The sequence below is a fragment of the Paramormyrops kingsleyae genome, chromosome 18 (assembly GCF_048594095.1).
Source record: "Paramormyrops kingsleyae isolate MSU_618 chromosome 18, PKINGS_0.4, whole genome shotgun sequence".
Lineage (NCBI taxonomy): Eukaryota > Metazoa > Chordata > Actinopteri > Osteoglossiformes > Mormyridae > Paramormyrops > Paramormyrops kingsleyae.
The window spans coordinates 7,870,195-7,897,009 of NC_132814.1; the positions used below are offsets into that span (position 1 = coordinate 7,870,195).

Genomic DNA, 26,815 nt, shown 5'->3' on the forward strand with positions numbered 1-26,815 from the left:
GTTAAATGGGCTCACCCTAGGAGATAAAGGACATAGTGTTCCATTCAAATCCATTGAGTGCCCAGCACATTTTGTACTGGGTGCTAGCAAACACCGCTATTTTTATGCACAACAAAGCAGACAGTTTTCAAATGGAAAAATCAGACAAGAGTCTTATTACAAAAAAAACAGGCCTTCAGAAGTAAAACATTTTATTCATCTTAAAAAACAATGTCATTTGGAAATGCAATATCTTACAATTTAACATTGCGTTCCATGCTCTCAGCTATGAGAAGGGATAGGAAATCTTGACCAGTACTACTCCATACTGGGAGAGAGAGCAGCGGAATTGGAGGATCTCAGCATGGAACAGGTTAGGAGCAAATCTGTGGTACATGGACAAAAATAAGCCAAGTGAAAGGAAATGTGGCCACCCCCCCTCCCCCCAATCAATCTCCAGCCCGGAATGACTCCTCAAGGCATCTTCAGTAAGGTCTGTCACGTCGTTCTTCTCTGTGATCGCCCCTGTTATGATGGGAAGAGAGGGCTGTAGCTTTATCAGGTAAAACGGTACATCTGTACAATCTGCTCGCAGTTACAGGGCATTGAACTGCCTTTTGGAGAGGAGCTTGAAACCACCAGTACAGTGAGAAGTCCAGTGACCTAAGACATGAAGGACTGCCCCCTTGTGGCTAAACCTCAGAGGGGGGATTAAGCATTAAGACTTAAAAATCTACAGATTTCACCTGAAACTCCCAATGGGAGTAAGTGAGATGAACTACCCAGAGGGCCTTAAATCGTACAAGGTGGTCCTTGAGATGAATAGCAAACTGAAGCCGACAAGGCTGGACCTCCGCGTTTGAACACTATGAACCTTTAGCAGGACAACGGCTGTGTCACTCACCGGCCGCCCATCTTGAAGCCTCCATATCCGCCACGGTCGCTGCCACGGTCGCCACCACGGAAGCCGCCGCGTCCCCGAAAGCCTCCTCTGTCCCCACCGAATCCTCCTCGTCCACCACGATCTTTACATAAATGAAAGCGGAACGTGAACGCGACCGACCATTTGCCTGACGATGGCTTCCTAAGGACCGAAGTCAAAATTTGAGGCTGTACCTCCAATTGAATCTCCAGGTTTTGGTGCTCCACACTTGTTGCACTCTGTTCTTCTGGCAAAGTTCATGTTCCCACAAGAACTGAAGAGCACAAATTAGGTTTAACACCCATCCAAATCTAATCACCTATTCCTGCAAAAAGGACCAATCTATTCCCACAAAGTTGAAGAAAATCACCAACTCCAGTTTCAGAAATAATGGGGAAACATTAAATTCTACACTGCTTTACACCATTGTCTGGTCCGACATGACAAGGTCAAAAGGTCATCCTCACCTGTTGGGACAGGGCCAGTCTCCCCCTCTCATGTCAAACGACGGGCCACCAAACCCTCCACGTCCACCCCGGTACCCTGGGAAACAAGGTCCATTTGATACATGGTCACCACACAGCAAGGGTGGGCAATCTTATCCGCAAAGGGCCGCTGTGTGTGTGGGTTTTCACTGCAGCTCCCTAATTAGATTACTAATTAGAGGACTGATTGGCTGAAGAGTCCTCACACCTGGGTTTGAACAGCTGACCTAAAGGTTCCCAAAAACCTGCATGCACACCGGCCCTTTGCAGATAAGATTGCCCACCCCTGCAATACAGCATACTTCTCACCCTTTGTTAAATTTAAACATTGCTAACAAACGCATGAAACAATTTCTACAGGCTCTTACCAGCCACGCAAGAACAAATAACACAAGTCCAAGTATCGTCCGAAAATTAAGTAAAACCAAGGTAAAAAGTACCTCCGCGTCCCCGGCCACCTCTTTGCATAAACTCTGCTCTCCTCGTCGCAAAGGACACCTTGATGGGTCTCCCGTTGAATTCCTTTCCTAGAAAACGATCCAATTTCTTTTTAAAGAGGAACATGCAATGGGGCATTACTGAGGAGCCGAAACAGACTTACCGTCAAACCAGTCAATGGCAGCTTTGGCTGACGGAGGGTCATCAAAGGAGACTGTGGCTTCCCCCTTGGGTCGCCCCGTGGCTTTGTCAGTGTACAGGTTAATCATAGGCATGCCAGTCTTCTTATTCAACTGCAACAGGTAGAGAAGAAACCTGCTTTTATTAATTGGTATGTGAACATATTCAAATAAATGTCATTCAAATGATTTAAAAATTTAAATGGACTGTTTCAATTACAATTGAAATACCATTTGATGATATTTCTTCAGTTGCAATTTTAAACAATCATTTAAGTAATTAAAATGGTCATTTAAATAATCATTTTAATGGAATATTCATTAATTGGATACAGTTACAAAAAACACCCTCCATAAGACCCACCAAACTAAATGAATTACAGTCATTCCCTATCATGCCGTTCCTGGGAGGTGGATACAGCACTAGAGCCCACAGACCCATTCACCTTAATGATGCCTATCTGTTTAAAGTAGTCTGCGACTTCATGAGTTGAAACATCTTCCCCAAGTCCTTGGACAAAGATCGTGTTGTTATCGGAGTTGTCCTGATCACCGCCTGGAAAGTACAGCATTCATAAATCCTGAAAAACATCAATGGCAGACAGCAGAGCGGTTTTCCTGATTTGACATTAGCATGCTACTCACCTGAATCATGTCTAGGTCCATCATCCCTTGGGCCTACAAGGACACACAGAATCAGCCATATAAACTGACTTGACCGACCAAAAAGACTCCAGAAGTGATGACCACTGCTTTGGTAGCAGAATTTAGCACTCTTTGAAATAACCATAAATTGCACCCCCCCCCCCGCCACATCAGCCTTTTGCACCACACATGAACCCCTTCCGTAGAATGAAACCAGCTGTCCTCTTATGCAACAATAGGGAATCAACTTGGTGACAAAGGGTGGACAGACCAAAACGAAGGCCCCTTCGGGGGTATCCCACACACAGGTTTAACACAGGATGAAATAATGCTGCATTCCATTTGCCCTCGGAACTCGGATTCCGAGTTTTGAAGCCGGAAGTGACGACATGCGCGCTACCGTTTCTCAGAGATCCGACACATATCTCGGACAGCACAGAGGATCCCGAGTTCAGAATCCAAGATGGCTGCGCCCTTTATCAACAGAAGGGAAAGTTGTAGTTTTATACTGTTTAAACACTACTTCTCATTTGTGGCTCATTAAATCGGTTGCACACACTATACCGTCCAACTTATCTGTGGACGTGTTGCTACGGAGTTTTATACGTGAAGCACCGCGCGTAATGTGTTATCAAGTGATATTGCTAACAATGGCTACCAATTAACCGGGCTAGAATTTGACTTCATGATTAGTCAGATTTACAGTAGTTCAGGCTAATTGTAAGTGAACGAAGATAAAGGCCATTTAAACTGAGGTACCTTAAATCCGACAAGTTGTCCAGCTAAGCAAAAAAAATCTTGCTTTTTCATATGGGTCCATGGTATTGCTACTTCTGTGGCAAATGGAACGCATCAGACTTGGTTTTCCCGAGTTTTTAGCGGATGTGACATATCGGAATCCGAAAATCGGATCCTGAGGCAAATGGAATGCACGATAAGTCCAACCTTTTTGGTTTGGTCTTTCAGACACATACACCGCAATAGTCCTGACGCGCAACACTTACCACCGTAACTTTTGAAGCCACCTCGGTCGCCACCTCTGCAGAAAGAGGGAGAAAAAAATAAAGGTCCGTCATACTGGGCCATCGGCCGAGTCCTTCCCTGATGAGTGAGCAGCTCTTACACCTCAACTGCAAGGACTGGACTTACGGAACAACACAGGCCAAGCCTGGGAAAAACTACACACACTGCCATCTGGAGGTGATCCGGTGAACTCTGCTGCTATTGGATCATTTTGAGGTGGCATTTCAAGCAAGTACAAGTCAGTCAGTCTGAAAGCTAACAGACAGACACAGACTGCAAATGCTTCAAATGACAGAGGGGAAGTTACATTTTATAAGGTGAAATAAAAGTATTAGCAAACACCATAATTCCTCAGACAAAAAGCATCTCAAAATATTGCAAAGCATAGAGATTTTCAGTTTCAGTTTGGAGATTCCTATGTATTCTGCACTACTGTAGGACAGGACACTACAACACCACACACACCGCACCATCCTTCAGCAATCATCAAGTTACATTTCCCTGAGGACACAACAGCCCCATTACTGCCTCACTACCTGTCAAACTTTACCCTCCTAGTTTTCTCCAGCGCTTTTATATTCTAATACCTCCAAAACAGACTTCAGACCTACATCCACAACTGAACAGGGTGAGATTTACAAGAGAACTTATAACAGAACCCGGAGTGAAACAGAATCGAACTTCAGGAGAGTCACGGATCCTGCATCACAGAGTGGAATTATTCACTTTGCTTGATAACTTGTCAGATTTTACATCAGTCAACATGGACTTCATCTTCATTGACTTACATTTGCACAGACTACCTTAAAATATGACAAGTTACCTGGCCAAGCAAGAAATCCTGCTTCATGTTACAACCGGTGTGCACTAACTTTTTTTGGTTTGGGAGTTTGACAAACACGTTGCAATAATCATTTGGTTGAAGGCAGGTATGTTTGAAGTTTCCCAAAGGAGGAAAATGATCCTGGGAATACAATGGTTAACGGATCAGGCAAGAGTGAGTACTACAGTGATTCTGCAGGTGACATTTCTCAGGCCATAGCAAAAACAAAAAGTACCCAACCAACAAATCATCTAATCCAGCACCTCAATGACCCACCTGGGAAGACAGATTCCTGCCCCCACCCTCGGGACACTCATTATGAAATCAGTTTGTTAACGGCACTAATAGGCTATATTACACTGTCATTTTGCAGACGCCGTTATAAAGCTATAATGAAAAACGGACAAGGTAGGTAAACTGAGCAGGCGTTTAGTTGAGTGGGAGCAACACAACAACGCTCCCTTAAATCCCATTCTCACACACACTGAAACCCTATTTTAGCATTGTCGTGTAGGAATGAGAGCAAATCGGTAAAATCTACGTGCGAGTCTATGTCCTGGTGACCTAGTAACGTTAACGGTAACTTTGACACCTGTTACTTTACCGGTATGGATGACTGAGTGAGAATGACAATTTTTCTCCCCCGTGATGTTTTTACCTGAATTGGCAACAGGTTCACACACCAGGGGAGACTCACTTCCCGTAAAGAAACCTGTTAAGTTCGTCCAAGTCCCATGCACAGTTAGGCTGTGCGCAGTGCAGGGTAGGCCGAGTCCCATGCACAATTAGGCTGTGCGCAGTGCAGGGTAGGCAGAGTCCCATGCACAATTAGGCTGTGCGCAGTGCAGGGTAGGCAGAGTCCCATGCACAATTAGGCTGTGCGCAGTGCAGGGTAGGCAGAGTCCCATGCACAATTAGGCTGTGCGCAGTGCAGGGTAGGCAGAGTCCCATGCACAATTAGGCTGTGCGCAGTGCAGGGTAGGCCGAGTCCCATGCACAATTAGGCTGTGTGCAGTGCAGGGTAGGCAGAGTCCCATGCACAATTAGGCTGTGTGCAGTGCAGGGTAGGCAGAGTCCCATGCACAATTAGGCTGTGTGCAGTGCAGGGTAGGCCGAGTCCCATGCACAATTAGGCTGTGTGCAGTGCAGGGTAGGCCGAGTCCCATGCACAATTAGGCTGTGTGCAGTGCAGGGTAGGCCGAATCCCATGCACAATTAGGCTGTGTGCAGTGCAGGGTAGGCCGAGTCCCATGCACAATTAGGCTGTGTGCAGTGCAGGGTAGGCCGAGTCCCATGCACAATTAGGCTGTGTGCAGTGCAGGGTAGGCAGAGTCCCATGCACAATTAGGCTGTGTGCAGTGCAGGGTAGGCAGAGTCCCATGCACAATTAGGCTGTGTGCAGTGCAGGGTAGGCCGAGTCCCATGCACAATTAGGCTGTGTGCAGTGCAGGGTAGGCCGAGTCCCATGCACAATTAGGCTGTGTGCAGTGCAGGGTAGGCCGTCATGTTGTTGAGTGAGGCACTGGAGACGGGCAAACTTGAGGAATCAATTTACCAGCAGCTTAAAAAAAAATATTTTTTTTCTGTAATGGTTAGAACTAGGCTATATTAATTCACAATTGATTACATCCAACATTCCATGACTAAACACATGCACAACAATGGTCTGATGTTTGCATTTTTTCCCCAGACAATCGGGCCTCATAGCTACAAGGAAGTGGAACAGATTTCACCCCCCCCCCCCCCAAACTAAAAAAACAAAACGACTGCAGAGATTGAGATTTTATCCCAGATCCACTCCAAATTACCAAACAGGAGTATTAATGAATAGGGAGGTCCACAATACTACATAGCCATCTGTTATGAAACCATAACCAAAATGATACTGCTTGGTGAAACTGCCTGGTTAAACACTCTTGCAGACAAGCATTTATCGGCAACAATAGGATACCGCATAACAGTGGGGAAGAACTGTGGAAAGATCTGTACGATAAAATCATCAATTTAGCTATGCTCGCTGCTTAAATGGAATTTAGTGAATGCTAAATAACAGCAAGCAAGTGTTTAGCATCTATTGAATGAGGAATCAAACCAGAATACAAAGGAGAAGTTGTACAGGGCATGACCACAATATATTAACCCACCACTGCCATACACTTCCCAGAAAATGACACCCCATACAATAACCCAAAACCATTCAGTAAAACTACAGAAGGGGTACATTTGTCAACACTGAGCAATAACAGGTTGACGGAGAAAATGCTATGGAGGTAGAAGATAGATGGACGATAGTGTTACCCTTTAGGGCAGCACAAATAATGAGCAACATCAACTTCAAGAAAAGGAGCTGTTTTCAATTTTCGGACCATCACTGAGCAGGGTGACGGGGTTAACGTACCCCACGCCATGTGGTGGACCCCTGCCGTCTCGGTCAAATCCTCCTCTGCCTCGGTACCCGTCATTCCGATCACCGCCTCCATAGCCCCTCCCCCCCTGACTGTCATCACCTAAGGACAGACGACATCCATTGGTCAAAATTCGAAGGCTGTAAAAACAAAACAACTTTGCTCAGAAACCTGAGGCAGATGATTACTCCGTAAAGAGAAACACAAACATGGCAAAAGTCAGTTATGTGAAGTAGAAAGTTTGGGGGGGGGATAATTTTAAGGCATACCATCAAATCTCCTGCTATATCCTCCTTGAGACTGCCCAAAGGATCCTTGCTCTCCATATGATGGTTTGGCACTGAACCTTTGAAAGAAGTTAAATTGTTTTGATAGCAATCACACCTTTCTGTATTTCAATTTTGTGGTACAAGCTGTTCAGTTCAAAAGCGCTAAAACCAATCTTACCCCCCTGACGAGTCACTGCTCTGCTGGGTGTAGCTGTCATATCCCGGTCGCTGTTGTTGGCCATATCCACCAGAGGAAAAGTTCTCACTTGACTGCCCAAAATTTGCCCCTAGAAGAGCAGGACAATAAAACAGTCAACGCAGTATCCTAAAATGTTCTCCAACAGTGTTGGCTTTACACAGCCACATTACACTGCAACTAAGCATCTAATATTTGCATTTCCCCAACCTTTAGGTGACTATGGATCAGCTTATATTTTTTTGGGGGGGTTGGGCACTGGCAGCATATTACTCCGTGGGCCAGATTAAAGTTTAGCCATTTCCATTTTTTCAAATGTGGTACAAAGGCATGGATGGCAGGGGTTGTTCATAGATAAAGTGTGGCTTTTAGACTTATTTTGTAAATGAATCAAACCCTCGCCAAACCCCCAGTGATCCATGGCCCAGTGGAATCCCTAGTCCAGATTCTTCACCACCAGGCCACCAACACATACCTTGCTGCTGAGTATACCCCGAAGTATAGTTCTGTCCGCCATATGTCGATCCATGATTTCCTTGACTGTAGCTCTATATGCAAATGTATTAGAGAAAAAGCCTTGGCTGAGAAAAACTAAAAACATCTACATGTAACAGCGACAGGCTGCCGACAGTAATCTGATAAAAGACGGCACCCATCAACGTCCATGCTCACCTGTTCATTTTGTTGGTAGGTCTGGGTGGGAGGTGCACCGTAGGACGAATAACTAAAAATAAAACAAAAAAAATCATTCGTAACTATGAACGGAAGCCAGACCTCCTGAGGCCTAAAAGCAGGCAGAAGACGTTTCTGACATACGATCACAGGTTACAGCAGCAGCCGAAGTGCTAATGAATGTATTACAGCACGGTCCTAACGCAGGGTTTCACCTTTGCTGATGTGCCCCAGGCTGACCATATCCGGAATCTTAAAAAGAGAAAAACGTCAGTTCATCACAACATCGAAGATAAAATCTGCAACGCGAGACAAGCATCAGCAGCAATCAGCTCAATTTGCATTGAGCGCTATTCTACCACAAGGACGTGCTTAAGACAAGGTGCTCTTTGGAGCCAACTGTACATTATGAATAAATTTCAAAAATAAGCCAAGTTGCAGGCCAGCATTACGGCTCTTGTACAATAGGTGTTTAATACATAGTAAAAGACACAAACCAGAAATATGGTAAAGGCCTGATTTGCATCATGATGACTTCGACGAAAATGGCGGACATGCAAGTTTCGGCTTCACGTTAGCGCGTCGTTACAATGACGAAAAGCGATATTAACATGGAGAACCGGTTTAGAAGTATACGTACGTACACCGCAACCGTACGGATTCGCGTTTCTGATTAAAGAAACCAGCCAGTTCGTCGCTTTCAGATTTGGGAGTTTTACTGGCAGAGCAGACACAGTGCAGTAATACTGCGGATTTCCAGTTCACTTCTGTCGCTTAAGTTTCGTATAGATTCAGATAAATCATCATAAAATACACCATCGGTCGGCGGCCTTACCAGAAGACATTCTTCAGCTTTATATAAAAACCAGTACCTCAACTTTGCAAAAAATAAAACTAAGAGCACAACAAAGCACACACTGCAGATCTTATGAACTCCGACCTGCAGCTGGAAAATACCAAAACGCAAGTTGAATAAATATATTGTACGAAATTTCCAAAAAGTACAATTAACTAAAAAACCAGTGTGATCATTTAAAAATATTTTAAATACATTTTTTAAATAAATGACTATGAAAGTACTAATTGGCGTATGTCTAATTTATAAATGTATATTTCTTTCAGAGGTGCCCCCTTGTCTTTGTTATAGTGGTACATTCCCCGCGTTCTCCGTTTTGTACTGATCACGTGTGACAACCGACCGGCGTCTATGATTTTATACAGTGAAAGTAACAAACACATTTGTATAATCACTTGTCAGGAATAATAAGTCGGTTGGGCTAAATAAAATATTTCAAATAATCGACTAGCTGTTCAAAATGTGTGACTGGTAAGATACCGCTTCTCTCAGTTTAAGTGAGGGAAGAAGTACGACGTCACACAGGATGCTACGACACGACTTTGCTGAGATGCTGTACTGTGGTTTTGTTGATATATTAAGTGGCTGACGCGTAATTAAACACGGTTTAGAATACGTCCCCCGTATTATTTAAAGGATACAAAAATTAAATTACTAAAAGAACACTTTGACAGAGGATGACAGCAAAATAGGTTAAACATTCTGTCCCCCGAAGTGATTTGTATATTCCTTAGTGAATGAATAGTAATTTTTAAAAGCTTCAGGGACACTTAAAATAATTGCCAGTACAATAACTCAGTGTAAATTTAATTAACATCGGTAGAACTTTTAAACTCTCCGTACGTCACCCCCAAACCGCAATGTGTTGTTTCAAAAAAGTGGTCAATAAATATAAAACACGTGTAACGCAGCTCCAGGCCTATCCGAGCGCAATGAAGTTATTCATAATTTTCCTGTGACAGCCTTCATTGGTAGTCATTACAGAGATCCAAAAGGGTTTTGGTTTAATACCAATCACTGACAAAGGACCTCAACATCCATTCCAGCAGATCCGTTATAAAACAAAACCAACAAATGACAATGCCACAACGCTGAACATATTCCCCGTAACTCAAGTTGCATCAGATCTTGTCCAATGCCACACGTATGAAATCGGAACCAGTATTCTGGGTTTCAATGTATGTCCTTATCAGTGAATGCATTGATGTTTCGTATTTTTGCCAGTAGATGGCAGTGATATACAAGTTGTCCCCCAATACGGAAGTACTTAATATTTTACTGCGGCTGTTCCGAACGCGTTGGAGATGTTTCGAGCCGTTGTCACAATTTTCTCAAATATTTTTCTTAATGACTGTCTCCTGCTAGTACTTTAGGGGATTCGCGATGGCAGGCGCATATTTCCAGTTTTCCTGCATATGTTCAGGTTGACGTTTGACCTATCAAGCTGAGCTGGAAGCATTTTAACAATGGAAACCTCATTTAGTAACTTAGTGAAAGGAGGCTTTCAGCGGGCAAAGAAATCTGCCCAGGAGTTAGAGTTTACTAGTGGGGTAGCGACGGTGATCGCAATTTCTGCGGTTTTGTTTATAGTTTCAACTTTCTGTCATATTCCAGCCGACGTGGGCAGCCTGGACAGCAGCGCTGTTTTGAAAGGAAACGGTAAGGATCTGAGGAGCAACAATGTTTCTGTACGGAGTTCCGTGCTACTGGAAATCGACTGTCACAATGGGTCCGCTGATTCTTGTATATTTTAAATCTGATCATCGGAACTGGAAGCAGGCATAACCTTTCCGGACTCAGAGGTTTTTAATAAGAAGCAATATATTAAAATCCTACCTATAAGGAACTGGGTTAAAGTCATAATTTTGCGTTTATTTTAGAATATCCGGTCTGCAAATGACGAACACCTAAAACTCCACATTTAGCTAATAAGTCGTCCTTGCACCAGTTTATACATTTTTAAAAATAAATTTATCTTTAATTACACATTTTAAAATCTTAATGATGAACTTCGTTGGACTTGGTACTGTAATACTGGTGGTGCGACGAACACATCCTCGTGGGCAGATGCTGGAGGCTCCTGCAGAACTGCAGGGTCTACAGAAGTGCCCAGTTTGCGAATTCTGACCACAGACTTGTTGTTGCTACTCTGAAGATTCAGCTTAGATCCAGTAGGCTACCACTTACTAGGAGTATGAGGCTGGACTTAGCCAGACTCCAAGATCAAGCTGTTTCTGATGAGTTTGCACGCAGTTTGTGTGAGGAACTTGCAGACTTGGGTGCGACTGCTGACTCTAATATGATGTGGCCAACCTTCCCTGATAAGACCCTGAAGGTTGCCGAGGGTTGTGTTAGTGTTGCCCATGTTCCCAGAAGGAGGTGTTTCATCCCGCAGGGCACCCTGAATATTATCGACAGGAGTGGCACAACTTGGTGGCAACTTCAGTCTGTACCGGGAACTGAGAAGGACGGCTCTGAGGGCAGATAAGGAGGCATTTGTTAGACGAATTTGTGAGCAGGTGACACACCATCTGTGGTCTAGTGACCCATGTCCTGCTTGCAGAGGAATCGAAGCATTACGCACATCTGAATCTGTTCCTCGGAGAATCGCAGTCAGGGCAGGTGATGGGACGGTCCTTACGGGTGACACTGCAGTTGTGACCCGCTGACCGGCTACTCTGAGCAGCTGTTTAAAGCTGACCCTCCAGCTAGGATGTTGGACATTTCTGGGTCTACGGTTTTCGAGGCTGACCCTCCGATCAGCTGTGAACCACCCAATCTCACTGAGATTGCACGGCTGCAGGGATCTGTGGTATCCGGGGTGAACTTCTCCAGGCTTCTGGTAAGGCTGTCCTCCTGGCATTGCAGGTAATCTTTGCTTCCATTTGGGAGTCTGGCGTCATCCCAACTGACTGGAAAATGGGACTTGTAGTCCCTATCTGGAAAGGGAATGGTGATCGCCTGGATTGCGGCAACTACAGGGGGATAACACTGCTCTCAGTGCCGGGTAAGGTCCTTGCTTGGGTCATCCTTAACAGGATCCGTGATCACTTGCTTGTCTGTCAGTGATGGAGCAGTCTGGTTTTACACCTAAGAAGTCTACCATGGACCGTATCCTTGCGCTGAGGGTTTTCATTGAGCACAAGCGCAAATATCGGCAGAGGTTCTTTACAGCCTTTGTCGATTTTCGTAAAGCGTTCGACTCAGTTGATCGAGTTGCCCTGTGGGACATCCTGAGACTTCACAGGATCCCCCTGAAGTTACTGGACGTCATGGCCGACCTGTAAACTGGTACTGTGAGTGCTGTGCAGAGTGGAGGGAGAACCTTTGACTTCTTCCCAGTTGACTCTGGGATTTGCCAGGGATGTGTCCTTGCTCCTACTTTGTTCAATGCTTGCATGGGCTGGGAGTTGGGCAGGGTTGTGGGGTGCAGCATCTGTGGGGAGTCTGTTGGTGAAGAAAGATTTACTGATCTTGACGATGCCGTGATCTTAGCGGAGTCAATGGAGGCTCTGATCAGGTCTCTCGAGAGACTGAGTGAGGAGTCTGAGTGTCTGGGGTTGCGGGTGTCCTGGATAAAGACCAAGATCCAGGCCTTTAATGACTTCTTAGGCACCGCCATCAGTATTGTGTCTGTCTGCGGGAAGGTGATGACCTCGTCGAGAGATTCACTTACCTCAGCAGCGACATTCATGTCTCTGGTGAGTCTTCCTATGAAGTCAGCAGACGGATTGGGAGAGCATGGGGGGTCATGAGGTCGCTGGAAAGGGGTGTGTGTAGCTCCTGATATCTTTGTTAGAGGACGAAGGTCCAAGTCTTTAGAGTCCTGCTGCTCCCTGTCTTGCTGTATGGCTGTGAGACATGGACGCTATCCAATGAGCCGAGACGAAAACTGGACTCATTTGGTACTGTGTCTATTCGGGGAATCCTTGGGTACCACTGGTATGACTTTGTGTCGAACAAGCGCCCGCTAGAGGAGTCCCAAAGGAGGCACATTACCTGCATTGTGAGGGAGCGTCAGTTACAGCATTACGGCCATGTGGCGCGTTTCCCTGAGGGTGATCCGGCTCACAGGATCCTCATTGCTTAGGACCCCAGCGGCTGGACCAGGCCAAGGGGACGCCCACGTGACACCTGGCTGAGGCAGATACGCATGCTCCCCTACCTGACCTGACCTGACCTGAATGATGGACACATTCCCATTTCTTTTAATATCCAGCAGTTGAGGCTGTAGGATTTTAACATAAACATGTGATCGGTGATATAGGTGCCCGCTGTCTCACGCTGCTTCCTCTTCCCGACCTCCAAACAGTTCAGCGGCTCTTCACCTACTCCTTCTTCCATGAGGAGGCGTGGGGGCTGCTGCTTGGCGCCGGGGCCCTGTTGCTCCTAGGCGGCGGGTTGGAGAGAGGCCTGGGCACCGTGCGCTTCCTCTACCTGCTGCTCCTGCTGCCTGCGTGCGCCGGACTGCTGTACGCGCTGCTGGAGCCGCTGCTGTTCGGCGCGGCGGCGCGAGGACGCGTGCTGGGCCTGGTGCCTGCGGCCCTGTCCCTGCAGGGGGTGGCCGTCACGCGGAGCCTCATGCGCAGGACCATCCTCTTCGGCATCAACGTGCCTGCCCTCGCCCTGCCCTGGCTACTCCTGCTAATCGCGCACCTCATTCCGGGTGACGTCCTCCTCTGTGACGCCTTGGCTGTAATCGTGGGACAGATCTGTATCCTTACCGTCAGTGTGATTAAAACAAGTAGCGTAGTGGTTAAGGACTTCAATGTGTGAAGGTTGCTGGTTCCAAGAAGTGCATTACTGTTGTACCTTTAGATATCCTTCTTCAGAGTAGATTTAGTAAAACTATGGTAAAATTAAACTAATTAGCCAGGCCATAATATCAATAAACATCTTAGTAGTAAAATCATCATCATGCAGTAAAATAAGGAAAATGAACAGCGCTTTCAGTTCAAAAACTGCTAATTTTCCTTCATAGGTCATTTAAGGTGAATTGAACTTGGTATGGGCATTGGATCTCAAAGTGCTCTCTGAGGCCTGGCACAGTGCTGCCTACGATGCCTCGTACCACGTCCTTAACCTGGGCTCCCCACAACAGATGGAAAGGGCTGGCTTGCATTGCTGACCCTGTCTGAAAGCAGGGCGTCTCTTCTGGATAAGAAGATGCCATTCAGACTGCTGCGGAAGCTGCCGGGGGTAACATTTATGCCAGCGGCTGTGGAGGAGAGGAGGAGGACCACACACCGTCTGTAAGTACTCAGAAGATCAACCTTTGACACGGTCGGTCCGATTCATAAGACAGTCAGTGGTGCTCCTGGGAGACAGGAACTCTTATGTTGCCCACAGTACTTTGAGATTCTACACGGAAGGAAGGACGTAACTTTGGATTGAACATTGGGGTAGTTGAGGTCTCTGCCCATTTTGGGGGAGACATAATTATTTGGGGGGGGGTGCATTGACCAGTTTTTTTTTATTATTATTATTGGGGGGAGTTACAACTCCCTCCGTAATTTACACCCATTCCCGGAAGCTCCACTTTGCAGGTGTGATGAGATACACATCATACATGAATGACCAGCGACGGTCAAAGACATCTAGTGGCTGGAGAGTGTATTGCATCGATCTGCTCAGTACTTCAATGTATTGATGTTGATTTTCCTTTGCAGTTGCAAGCCTGCTCCAGGGTCCTATCCGGTTCAAGCTTACGCCCCAGTGTCATCCCCCCTCCCCACACAAGCTGTGGGGACTCCCCCCCAAATGTACGAAGGCTGGAAACACTCTACATGCACCCAGGAAGGCTACACTCCATTGACCTTACACCAGGGGCCCAGCGCTGGGTGGGGTCGTCATCACAGCCAATGGCAGACTATCCCTGCACAGCACAGCAGTCATCACAGCCAATGGCAGACTATCCCTGCACAGCACAGCAGTCATCACAGCCAATGGCAGACTATCCCTGCACAGCACAGCAGTCATCACTGGACACAAGGCAGCACTTGTGCACATTCTCATGTCAGCTCTCCTGCAGCCTTTGCTCCTCAGTCAGTGTGCTGTGCTGATCCCCCCACTGTCCCCCCCGGGGGACCGTCCAACATCCCCGGGACACCCCAGGTTAGCCTGCTTACCCATGGAGTCCATGCACTGCCCCTTTAAAGAAGTACTGATGTGTTGAGACCATGGAATGTTTTTTTTTTAATGGATATGTTGAGTAGGAGTACAGTTTTAGTACGGAGGCTGTTTTCAATCTGGCAACTTTAGATGTGCTTTATTTACTCAAGCAGATTCGAATCGTTCGATTGTATACTCATCAAAAAAAAGATTAAAACCTTTGATTGTTACTGAGGCTGTACGCTTAACTGTAGAACATTTCTGTTTGTACATTTGGGATGTTCTTCAGAGTCCATTTCTGTAGCTTAAAAGGTACAACTGCAAGGGTAAAGCCCCAGTGACAAGCAAAGATGTAAATTTTTACCCTTTTTTCAGAGAGTGTACATTATTGAAAATATATTCTCCTCCTATATTTAGCTTTAATTGATTGATGGTAACTACAGGTAAAATGTAAATATTTAAATTTTGGCCATGAATCTAATCCTGGCCTTAATGGGTTCCTTTAGCACCCTTAATTAAACATGTTTGTAGTTTTGTTTAGTTGAAACTTGTAAATGGAGTCGTTACATTTAATCTCTGCTGTTACCATGGTAACGTCTCATTGATTTCGACCAGGATCTGTGTTCTAGGCCCCGGGAGGCAGAGCTGACTTGTGGAGTCAATGCCGCCGCCTTGTGTTAACAGGCTCTCAAGTGGTTAGATCCCACTTAATTTAAATGGTCCCTCACAAGCAAAGGCTGTTAGAGGTAATTGTCTTGCGTGGTTTTGCTTCAGTCTGCTGGAAGACGGCTAATCACAACTGTGCATCAAGCAGAAAGTCCTGTGTCTTAGTGGCAAAACATTTCTAATCATGATTTCCTTCCCAATTAAGCGTAATGCATTTTATTTGTAATTTGGCATCCCTAGACCTCCAAAAGAGTTTATTTTATGTTTTGGGGAGTAATTCTGGAAGGACAGTTTCTGTGTGGAAGGGGCCTTAGAGTGAACTTGCAAGTGCAAGAGATCACCACTGCGAAGGGGTTAATCCATAGGGCATCAAAAAGCCTGTGCATCTCCCTGACCTCTCCATCTCCACTACTGTTCCTTGTCTGAATGTATTATAATGTATCATGACCATTATAATGTTTTTTACATTGTAGAATCGCACTTCGGAACTGAAGTATCATTCATGATCTGGTTTATTCTTACATGTATGTCCTCAGAGGCTCTCAGTCAGTCCACATCTTTGCTCCTTCCCTGATCCCAACACACCTTGGTGTTCCTGATTGTTTGATTAAGGCGTGCAGGGAGGGAATAAAAACGTGAACCGTGAAATACTGTAAGTTAATCATAAGTATGAATTCTGAGACTCTGCCTATTTCCATATTCACCTCCCCTTTTAAGCATGTAACCTGATTTATCAAACATATGGGTTTTTATATTCTGTCAAACCCAAATAATTTAAACGTAACTACATCGACGGACAAGAAATAAGAAACCTAGTAAGATAAAGAATCAACTATCCCTATCTCTGTTTGACTGAATAGTTACATAATGACCATCCTCCCAAATAGAAATCCTTTTTAGTGATTACAGCCCCCCCAACTAGTTCCCCTCCCTCAAATGTAAAAAACAAGTAAATCATAGTGACTGAAACCGTATTTGGCTTTTGGTGATATGGATACACAACTTTTATAATCAAATTCTCTGTGATAGCAATATTTCCCTTTTAGATTAAAATTACAAGAGGCAAATTTCGTTTTAGAACTGTTATATTTATAAATCTAAAAGTTCCACATTGTGTTGCTTCATAAACACGACACTCTGCATTGCGTGTAAACGTATAACAAATCTTTGATAAATTTAATGCATTTTGAAAAGACTAAACCAAAACAAAAAGGCACTGGCTTTCATTGTTAATTATACTACAAAGACCACACCAAAAGTCAGCATTTGGTTCCTAAACACAGAAAAATGAGCATTTCAGTTACTGAGGTGGAACTTCACCTGAGGAGCAGGTGAAACCCTTGTCTATTATCTAATATTATAGAGCAAAAGGACAGCATTGAACAGTGCAGTAAAAGGAAGCAGATCTATAAATAAAACCTAGAAAAATACATATAGCCAAAGAAGCAGACATATCTGACTGTACATTTAACAGGCGGGAGGGTAAGATGGAAGAATGGCTGGAGACAGACCAAAACAGATTTCAAGACTAAATACTAACTTTTTAAAGAGTATATAATTAGAAAAACAAGATGAACCCAGAAATGTCCTGGAAAATGAGTCACGGAACAGCAGCCCAAGAAGGGAACAATAGCTTAATTAACCCAGCTAATCTAACACCGATAGCTTGCTTAATCCAGCCTATTTTAACACCAGCAGAATCAATGCATTCTGGAGACTCGCTTTGGCTTATATTGCATTAAAAAAATATAATAATGATGATTAAAAATGTCCTGCGCAAGTTTGAGAAAGTCGACCAGAATCACGTGCATATAATTTCAATTAGTCTTACTAGATCATAAAATGTCCTGTTTCAAAGTGGGATCAGTCATTTTACAAATGTTACAATGTGCAGGACTCAACAGCGAAATCATGGTTCTTATGAAGTGCGTGAAAATACCCCCTAATCCTTCATATACAAACAAACGTTTGGTGGTTCCGGGTGGCTGTCCATCATGCACAGCTCTCAAAAACGGGAAATTTATTCTGTCTGATTTACAAGGGTACCCTCTCATCACTGTAAAAGTCGCCCCTCGCAATTTGCGGTTCATCATGACACTTTAAGGAAATTTTCTTTCCTTAAATGTTGATAGAAACCAGAGAGACTAAATTAAACCAGAGTTCAGGTTGATCACTGAAGCACCTCACCTTCCAGCATCAACATATTAACCAGATATGATGGAAAAAAGTAGGAGGAAAGTTGATGCATGACAGTCACATAATCAAAAAGGCAGTTTTGTTTAATGGAAGTACAATAGAAGTATGACAAAGTGTCACCCTGTGGTTTCACCAAAGCAGAATTCTAGATACATCAATATCACAATATTATGGCTACATTTCATTTACATACATACAGTTGTGTTCAAAATAATAGCAGTCTGACATGGCTAACCTGATCAATCACCGTTTTTGGTAGAAATTATATTTCTACATGGCAAATAATTTACTAGTAGGTGTAGTAGAGTAATGGAAAACCAACAGAGCCAACAGTCATGACATGCATGCTGCTGATTATGTGTAACAGAATCATTACTTGAAAGGAGCGTGTTCAAAATAATAGCAGTGTGAAGTTCAATTAGTGAGGTCATTCATTCTGTGAAAAAGTAGGTGCCAATTATGGGCCTTATTTAAGGAAGGAAGGCAGCAAATGTTGTGCATGCTGGTTATAGAGCATTTCTCTCTGAAATTCTGAGTAAAATGGGTCATTCCAGACATTGTGCAGAAGAACAGCGTACCTTGATTAAAAAGTTGATTGGAGAGGGGAAAACATATAAAGAAGTGCAGAAAATGATAGACTGCTCAGCTAAAATAACTGCTTTAAAATGGCAACCAAATCCTAAAAGACATGGAAGAAAATGAAAAACTACCATTCAAATGGATCGAAGAATAGCCAAGATGGCAAAGACTCAGCCAATGATCAGCTCCAGGAAGATCAAAGAAGGTCTAAAGTTACCTGTAAGTACTGTTACAATCAGATGACGCCTATATGAAGCCAAGCTATCTGCAAAAAGCCCCCGCAAAGTCCCACTGCTGAAAAAAAGACACGTGCGGAAGAGGTTACAATTTGCCAAAGAACACACTGACTGGCCTAAAGAGAAACGCCGCAACATTTTGTGGACTGATGGAGGCAAGATTGTTCTTTTTGGGTCTAGTGGCTGCAGACAGTTTGTCAAATGACCCCCAAACACTGAATTCAAGCCACAGTGCACTGTGAAGACAGTGAAGCATGGTGGTGCAAGCATCATGTTATGGGATGTTTCTCATACTACGGTGGCGGGCCTATTTATCACATACCAGGGATCATGGATCAGTTTGAATACCTCAAAATACTTGAAGAGGTCATGTTGCCTTATGCTGAAGAGGAAATGCCCTTGAAATGGGTGTTTCAACAAGATAACGACCCCAAACACACCAGTAAATGTGAAACTTCTTGGTTCCAGACCAACAAGATTGACATTATGGAGTGGCCAGCCCAATCCCCGAACCTTAATCCAATAGAAAACTTGTGGGGTGACATCAAAAATGCTGTTTCTGAGGCACAACCAAGAAATGTAGTCCAATCATCCTGGGCTGGAATACCTGTTCACAGGTGCCAGAAGTTGGTCGACTCCATACAACACAGATGTGCAGCATTTCTCAGAAACAGTGGTTATACAATTAAATATTAGTTCAATGATTCAAAGGAAAGCAAAATCTTAAAACATTTTTCAGTTCATACAGTGAATCTTTGAGTTTGTAAAGAAGAATGTGGACACTGCTATTTTTTTGAACAGCCGAATATTCCCTTTCCTTCACTTTCTGTAAAGGAATAACACAAATGTGATTAATTTCTCTTCTTGTTTTGATTTGGAATAGAATTTGTAGTGTTCCTGATGCATTTGCTTGTAAGGAAATAAAAACTATTATAAGGATTTTCAGCTTTATTCACTTTTCTAGACACACTGCTATTATTCTGAACATACTAATTCCATTAGTATCAATCAAGTTTGTCTCCCAAATATAGGGTTTCAGCACCTAATTCCCATAAAATGTCACATTTCACAACTATCCCTTTTTAACAAACATCAGCTAAACCAATATTTATCCTTGTTGTATGTTTGGCCCTATGTGATGTTTTCCATATTGGTAAGTGGCAGTTAAAATGATTACTAGGGTTCCAAATTAAACCAATAAACAACAACCAAAAAGTTACTTTTGATGCTATTTACACAAGCAGCGCCACCGACTAAAGTGACTAATCTCAGCCAGATGAAAAAAATGCTTGTCATCCAGAAAAGATGGGCAGCAATGGTGTCCAATGGGAGTGAAGGCTCCTCCCCCCTGCAGAAACCCCGCCCTCAGCTCCACACGTCCTGCGAGTAGCGGCCCTTGGTCATAAGCCTCTTGATGTAGTCCACGGCCTGAGTGTGCGTCAGGCCGCCCAGTTCCTCGGCGATCTCGCAGAAGACGTTTTGGACATCGCGGGCCATGTTCCGGGCGTCGCTGAAAAAAACCCAGCAGCCACTTAATGATGTAACGTCTCATGCTCAGCGAGGACCGCACCCCTACGTGGGGCTGGAACCTGGCACAGGCGTGGGTGTAAGCTGCACTCGCACCGAAAACATTCCAACCAACAAAGGCAAAACCATTAAGAACAGAAGAAATTTACAAACGAGAGGAGGCCATTCGGCCCATCAAGCTCGTTTGGGGAGAACTAAACTAATAGCTCAGAGCTGTTAAAATCTTATCTAGCTCTGATTTAAAGGAACCCAGGGTTTTAGCTTGCGCTACACTAGCAGGAAGACTATTCCATACTCTAACTACACGCTGTGTAAAGAAGTGCTTCCTCAAATTAATTTTAAAATGTTCTCCCGCTAATTTCCACTTATGGCCACAAGTTGTAGTATTTAAACTAATATTGAAATAGTCATTTGGCTGAACAGCATCCAGATCTGTTAGAATCTTATAGACCTGGATCATGTCCCCCCTTAGTCTCCTTTGCTCAAGGCTAAACAGATTCAGCTCAGCTAACCTCTCCTCATAAGACATTCCTCTAAGACCAGGAATCATTCTCGTAGCTCTACGTTGCACCTTTTCCAAAGCAGCAATGTCCTTCATAAGGTATGGTGACCAAACCTGCACACACCTTTTCCTTTTTACTTTATTCTTCATTTCCTTAGTAAACCACCTTGGTTGTAGTTTCCTAGATTTAGTTTTGCTGGAAACAGGTACGAAGTCCTCTTGCACTTGCAACAATGTGCTTTTAAAAAATTCCCAAGCCTCTTCAACTGTTTTGCTATTTTACTCCATCCAGTTTACAGTTTCTAGCTTCAGTCTTATATCATTAAAGTTAGTCTTCCTAACATCGTATACTTTTGTTTTGAGCTTTGCTCTTCGGACACTAAAATGAACCTCGAATTTAACCATGTTATGATCACTACCGTCCAATGGTTCTAAAACCTCTAATTTTCCAATCCTATCCTGGTTATTAGAGAAAACAAGATCAAGAAGGGCTTCTCCTTAACAAACTGAGTAAAACCATCTCAAATTCATTTACAGAAGAGCCAGAGACTGTGTCCCACTGTATCCCAGGTAAATTAAAATCACCCATAACCACCACATCATTTGTATTACTCATAATCCTGATATCGTCATATAACATTCTGCTTTCCTCTGCAGCTACATTAGGTGCCCTATAACAAACCCCGACAATTAAGCCATTTGAGTTTTTAGCATCTAGTTTTATCCATACAGCTTCTGTACTTTTATTTTTATCAGTGAGCTCCCTTGCCTGCAAGTTTTCTTATTGCCTATCCGGTCTCTATGGAACAACGTATAACCATCCATATTATATTCTGCACCATCATTGTCACTCATCCATGTTTCAGTTATTCCTATAATGTCATAAGTGTCTGATGAAATGAAAGCCTCTAAATCATGAAGTTTGTTTCTAATACTCCTAGATTAAATACAGACCACAAAGGGTAGGCCTTTTACAGTGCCCACTTTTAATATTAATTGGGGCTTTCCGTCTCTCCCCACCTAAATCCTTAACTAACCTCCCTGCCACCCCCCAGTCCCTAGTTCAAACATTCCTCAACTACTCTACACATACACCTCCCCAATACACTGGTTCCCCTATGGTTCAGATGCAACCCATTCGGCTTGAACAGGTCCCGCCTGTTCCAGAAGGTCTTCCAGTGCCCCATAAACCTAAACCCCTCTTTCCTACACCACCATTTTAGCCTCCTTATCTCGGCTAACTTAGCCTGACTCGCACGTGGCACAGGAAGTATTCCAGAGAATACCACCGTGGATGTTCTGCTTCTAAGCTTATCTGCGACTTCTATAAATTTATCCTGCAGAACAGCCCTTCTGCCCTTGCCTATGTCATTGGTGCCAACATGCATGACGACCACTGGATCCACCCCAGCTGGGGCCAAAAGCCTGTCCACTCGATCTGGAAGGTCCCCTACCTGGGCACCAGGCAGGCAAGACACCGTACAGGACCCTCTATCAAGGGTGCACACATAACTATCTACACCTCTAATAATTGAATCCCCTACTACCACAACCTCCCTCCTCCTGGAGGTAAGAGGCTCCTTGGTGCCCAAGGGCCCACCTGCCTCCCCAGTCTCTTCCGGCTCTAAAGCTGGAAGCACCTGAAAGTGGTTAGACACCGTCACTTCAGTCACTATACGCCTTGTTGGTCAAGTCTGCCTCTACTGTGCTCATCAGCAGCGTTTCTCAAAGCAGTCCTCTGAGAACCCAGACAGTCCATGTTTTGAGGGAGCAAAAATGCGGATGGCCGGGGAGGGAGCAAAAACGTGGACCGTCTGAGGTGCAGGTTGAGAAATACTGCTCTACAGGCAACAATCCTACCCCATGTTTCCAGAATCAGGACTTGAGTTCCTCCTCATCCCCCATTATGACAGAGCTCCCTGTGAGCAGACCTGAGCTGCTTTGAGCCGACACTCACCCACAGACGTAGACGTGTGCCCCGTCAGCATTAATCAGCTTCCACAGGTGCTCCTTGTTTCTCTTCATGAGGTGTTGCACATATACCTTGAGGGTCAAAAAGGAAATGAATTCATTACATTTTATGGGGAGAACATCAGCACAGTGGGCAGCACCGTTCAAATCCCCCCCAACTTCACATGAAACACCCGACGGCTGATCACCTTGCGCTCCTGGTCTCGGGAGAAGGCCACGTTGAGCTGGGTCAGCACCCCGCTCCGCTCATAGCCCTCCAGCTCCTCCTGGTACAGGAAGTCCTCGCTCCTGTGATGGCAGCCGTAGTACAGCACCGTCTCGCCAACTTCCCTCCCTGCAAGAAAAAGCAGAATTAGCTACTACACAGGTACTTTGAAAGTGGCGCGTTAACCAGAGGCCCATTGGTAATGAGCACACACCTATAAAAAATCAATTTATGACAAACAGAAAAGTACTGACTCAGCACTAAACATTTTGAAACACGACATATTTGTCAAATTACAAGTAACTAATGTAAGGATGTGTAGCTGGTTTGTGAGTCAAGATTCCAATTTATGAAATTCTAAATTTTAACTGGGTAAGAAAATGGGATGGTAAAACTACAAAGAAGTATTACTGCTGTAGATCATTTATACATAGTTGATTGTCTAAATGTGATTCTGTGATCTATAATAAATATTAATATATATAATATCATACCAGGGCAGGGCTACACTGGCCATCTGGCATACTGGTATACTGGGCATTTTCCCAGTGGGCCGATGGGTTTGTGGGCCACGAAACCCTCCCTGGCAAAATTTATCATGGGGGGCCAGGAGGTCCAGGTTATTAATCAGGTGTGTTAGTAGCCCAGCTGCCACCCGAAGGCCAGTAGGCGGACTGGCCAACATGGGGTCAGCAGTAAAATATAACCACATCTGCCATCATTTATGGACGTCGTCACCAGAGCGATTTCATTTCCAGGTGACAGCGTGGCATTCCTGGACGCCGAGGTCCGCATGTACCCCGCTGTACCCCGCTGTACCCCGCATCGGTCACCTTGCTGCTTGAGCCACGCCCGCTCCTGGATAAAGCCGATGAAGGGGGCGATGCCAGTGCCCGGGCCGATCATCACCACCGGGCTGCTGGCTTTGAAGGGCAGCCGGAACTGCGACTTCCGCACATACATGGGCACGGTGGACTTGTGCCCGTTGTCCATCACCACTTTGTTCTTCAGCCAGTTGGTGGCGACTCCCCTGTTGATCCGACCCGTCTTGGTCTTGTACTCCACCACCACGGCGCAGATGTGAACACTGTTGGGAAGCATCTAACCAGGACAATGGCGAGAAGCCCAGTGCTTACGTCAAATGGCCTTCACCTCATTCTCCATTTATATTCTCCACTCTCTTACTCTCTTAAGTCACAATGTGAAACAACCTTTATCACAATTTCCATCTTATATAATCAAGCATCCAGCAGGAGGCGGTGGCACCATATCAATAGGGACCATAATTCTAATGATGTTGATTAGAAATAAATGCAATAAAGACATAGACCTACAAGACATAGACCTACGAAGACTATGGCTTGCATACAGCCACCCATACAAGGAATTTCCCATTTAGAACGTTTTTGGAAGTCAAGTCTTAAGAATTATGCTCCTCCAACTTTTTGTGAGAAGCCACTATTAGATAAAATGAGTCGAATTCTGATGCCGTACCCACAGAGGAGTGACATGCTTATTAATACCGTCAACAGGGTAGAAGTAGGAGAGGTCAGAGCGCTGGCAGATGGAGATGGGCGGGGCGCTGTGCTCACCATGGCGGAGGAGGCGATGGAGTAGTAGCGGGCCTGCAGGCGCGGCAGCAGCTCACACAGGTGGTCGGCGGGCGGCCGCACCGACGGCATGTCCTCCAGGACGGCCAGGACGTTCCTTTGGGATTCCAGCACCCAGGCCTGATAGAGCGCCTGGTGGGAGCAGACGCAGACATGGAGAACTGGAGTAGGTACATAGCTCCCCTTGTGGTAGTTTGCTTTTACTGCACGCTGCGAGTACTCATGCTGGCAAGGGGGGCAGTAGGACTGGGCGATATATCGATATTATATCGCGCATGCGCAATAATCACTAGGGCTTCAGATGACAGGCGCAACATCTGGCCATACGCCAACAATTTAAGCAGTTTAATAGTATGGCTAAAATATCAATGAGACTTTGTATGACGTCCAAAAGTCATCATTAGTATAAATACGGCATATCCTTATGTTTAATAAATGTGTCAGATTTTGAACTGCAAAAGGTACTGTCTTTTTACCTTGTTTATCCACAATACCTCTTTTAAAAGATGTCGTGACTGCTCTTCTTCACCGCGACTTCAGTGCATATTGAACTGAGGTATACCAAACCGTAGTATACCAAACCGTAGTATACCAAACCGTAGTATAGCAAAACAGTATTATGTGGGGTGCTCCGCTAATCGAATTTAAGAAACATAAAGTTTATACAGATTACTAACTTTTGGGTGTCACAAAACGCATCTCATTAATATTTAAGTCATACTACTAATCCTCTTACCAAATTATGGGCGTAAATTAATGTCTGTATAGCACCGAAAAGCTGGCGTCCGGCCAAATGCTTCGTCTGTCATCTGACCTGGCGGTGATTCTTGTGCATGCGTGATATAATATCGATGTCAGCCCTAGGGAGCAGTATGTGGTTTAGCAGGCTAAGCCTCTATGCCTACGATTGGGAGGTCCCCTGTTCGAGCTCAGCCTAGTCACATGCCCATGGGCCCTGGAACAAGGCCCTTAATGTCCAGTATGGAGAGCAAGAGCAAAAAAGAGAATTTCCCCACAGGGATTAATGAAGGATGATCTGTTCTGTTCTGTACTATTCTAAACCTTAACCAAAAAAGCCACATCATTCCAAGCCAATGAAAAAAAATCCCTAATGAATATTCAGTATTCCAGAATTTACCTAAAATGTACACAGCACAGGCAAGACAGTTGATCAAAATGACAAATGTGTGCTTAGTCACTTTAATGAGTGGCTGAGGTGTCACCGACCTTGCCCTCCGAGGATGAGGAGGCCATTTTACGCATCTTCTCCTGGTCTTTAGGGTCAGTGGCATATTGTGCCAGTTCATAAAGGACGTTGGTGCGAGGGGGGTTGGTGATGTCCAGGTAGTGTGTCAGGGCTGTGCGGTACGTGGTGGGGCAGGGGAACGGGTGCTTCTTATTGGACTCCTCTGTAAATGGGACCACAAACCACATCTGAATGGCACCAAGACAAACTTTCCAATGCTATCAGATTCCTTGAGCTATTTACTCTGGCTGGTGACACAACTAATGTCAACCAGAGGACCTTGGGTCTTTGTGGCATCACCAACACAAGGAAAAAGGACATTAATCATGACCTACCATCAAGGTTGTTGAGAGAGATTACTGTGTCAAGGTCAACGCCAAGGATCTCTCCAATCTTATTCACTATTGACGCTTCATTAATTGGGTAAACTGCGACGTGATCTCCCGATTCATATCTGAAGAAATGGACAGATAAATTAGTTATTTCAGTATCTTCTTCAAGATTTAATGTGCATTTGGACATAAACAGGATACTAAAGAGAGTCGCTGACTGGATGCTACTTTTGTATCAACAAGAATCAGAGACAAGACAGAAGAGAGTGATCCCAGTATGATCCCAGTATGATCCCTGGGTGATCCAAGCTTGATCACAAGGTGATCCCTGTATTATCCCAGGGTGATCCAAGCTTGATCACAAAGTGATCCCAGTATGATCCCTGTATGATCCCAGCATGATCCCAGGGTGATCCCAGCATGGTCCCAGTTCCTGAGTGCAGTACCTGATCTTGGAGTCGGAGATGTCAAGTTCTAGGTGCATAAGGTGCCGAGTGCCTCCTTTGTTCAGCTTGCGGTTCATGGTGACGGGAGCCAGGAAGGGATTCTTCGAATCAAAAGGCCTGATTTTGAAACAAGGTAGAAGAAGCCAGCACAATAAAAGTTATATTCTCATCAAGCACAAACGTTAGGTTGGAACATTCACCCTGCATTCACCCTCCAATTATATCCAACATTACATAATGATATTCTTTTCATAGCAGGATAAATGGCCCATGGACTTACATCACATAATCAAAGA

General features: G+C 44.6%; 3 protein-coding genes across 7 annotated transcripts in view; 1 reads left to right on the forward strand and 2 right to left on the reverse strand.

The window, feature by feature from the left end:
• Window positions 1–174: 174 nt before the first annotated feature.
• Window positions 175–8,998, reverse strand: taf15 (TAF15 RNA polymerase II, TATA box binding protein (TBP)-associated factor). The gene is made up of 16 exons (XM_023819510.2): window positions 8,872–8,998; window positions 8,252–8,288; window positions 8,037–8,088; window positions 7,840–7,912; window positions 7,347–7,455; window positions 7,169–7,245; window positions 6,893–7,001; window positions 3,653–3,687; window positions 2,649–2,681; window positions 2,450–2,559; window positions 1,988–2,117; window positions 1,827–1,913; window positions 1,369–1,444; window positions 1,096–1,175; window positions 884–1,004; window positions 175–504 (listed from the first exon to the last, which is right to left on the reverse strand). Exons 1-16 carry the CDS (start codon window positions 8,879–8,881, stop codon window positions 465–467), a joined length of 1,179 nt encoding a protein of 392 aa, XP_023675278.1. The 5' UTR covers window positions 8,882–8,998; the 3' UTR covers window positions 175–464.
• A 1,140-nt stretch (window positions 8,999–10,138) lies between these two features.
• rhbdd2 (rhomboid domain containing 2) lies at window positions 10,139–16,317 on the forward strand. 2 transcript variants are annotated; one of them, XM_023819505.2, is made up of 4 exons: window positions 10,140–10,551; window positions 13,205–13,606; window positions 13,994–14,144; window positions 14,562–16,317. In XM_023819505.2, the coding sequence occupies exons 1-4, from the start codon at window positions 10,359–10,361 to the stop codon at window positions 15,046–15,048; spliced, it is 1,233 nt and encodes a 410-aa protein (XP_023675273.1). In that variant the 5' UTR covers window positions 10,140–10,358; the 3' UTR covers window positions 15,049–16,317. The 2 variants fall into 2 exon arrangements, with proteins under 2 accessions (XP_023675274.1, XP_023675273.1); XM_023819506.2 differs by lacking the exon at window positions 14,562–16,317 and having other exon boundaries at window positions 10,139–10,551; window positions 13,884–14,134.
• A 419-nt stretch (window positions 16,318–16,736) lies between these two features.
• pora (P450 (cytochrome) oxidoreductase a) overlaps window positions 16,737–26,815 on the reverse strand; it is a 31,229-nt gene continuing 21,150 nt past the window's right edge. For all 4 annotated transcript variants that reach the window (XM_023819379.2, XM_023819381.2, XM_023819382.2 and 1 more), the window contains 8 exons: window positions 26,520–26,636; window positions 26,077–26,195; window positions 25,723–25,904; window positions 24,478–24,627; window positions 23,719–23,986; window positions 22,869–23,014; window positions 22,667–22,752; window positions 16,737–20,190 (listed from right to left, as the gene is read on the reverse strand). In XM_023819379.2, coding sequence (XP_023675147.2) covers window positions 20,046–20,190; window positions 22,667–22,752; window positions 22,869–23,014; window positions 23,719–23,986; window positions 24,478–24,627; window positions 25,723–25,904; window positions 26,077–26,195; window positions 26,520–26,636 — 1,213 coding nt within the window. In that variant the 3' untranslated portion in view covers window positions 16,737–20,045. The remainder of the gene's footprint in view (window positions 20,191–22,666; window positions 22,753–22,868; window positions 23,015–23,718; window positions 23,987–24,477; window positions 24,628–25,722; window positions 25,905–26,076; window positions 26,196–26,519; window positions 26,637–26,815) is intronic.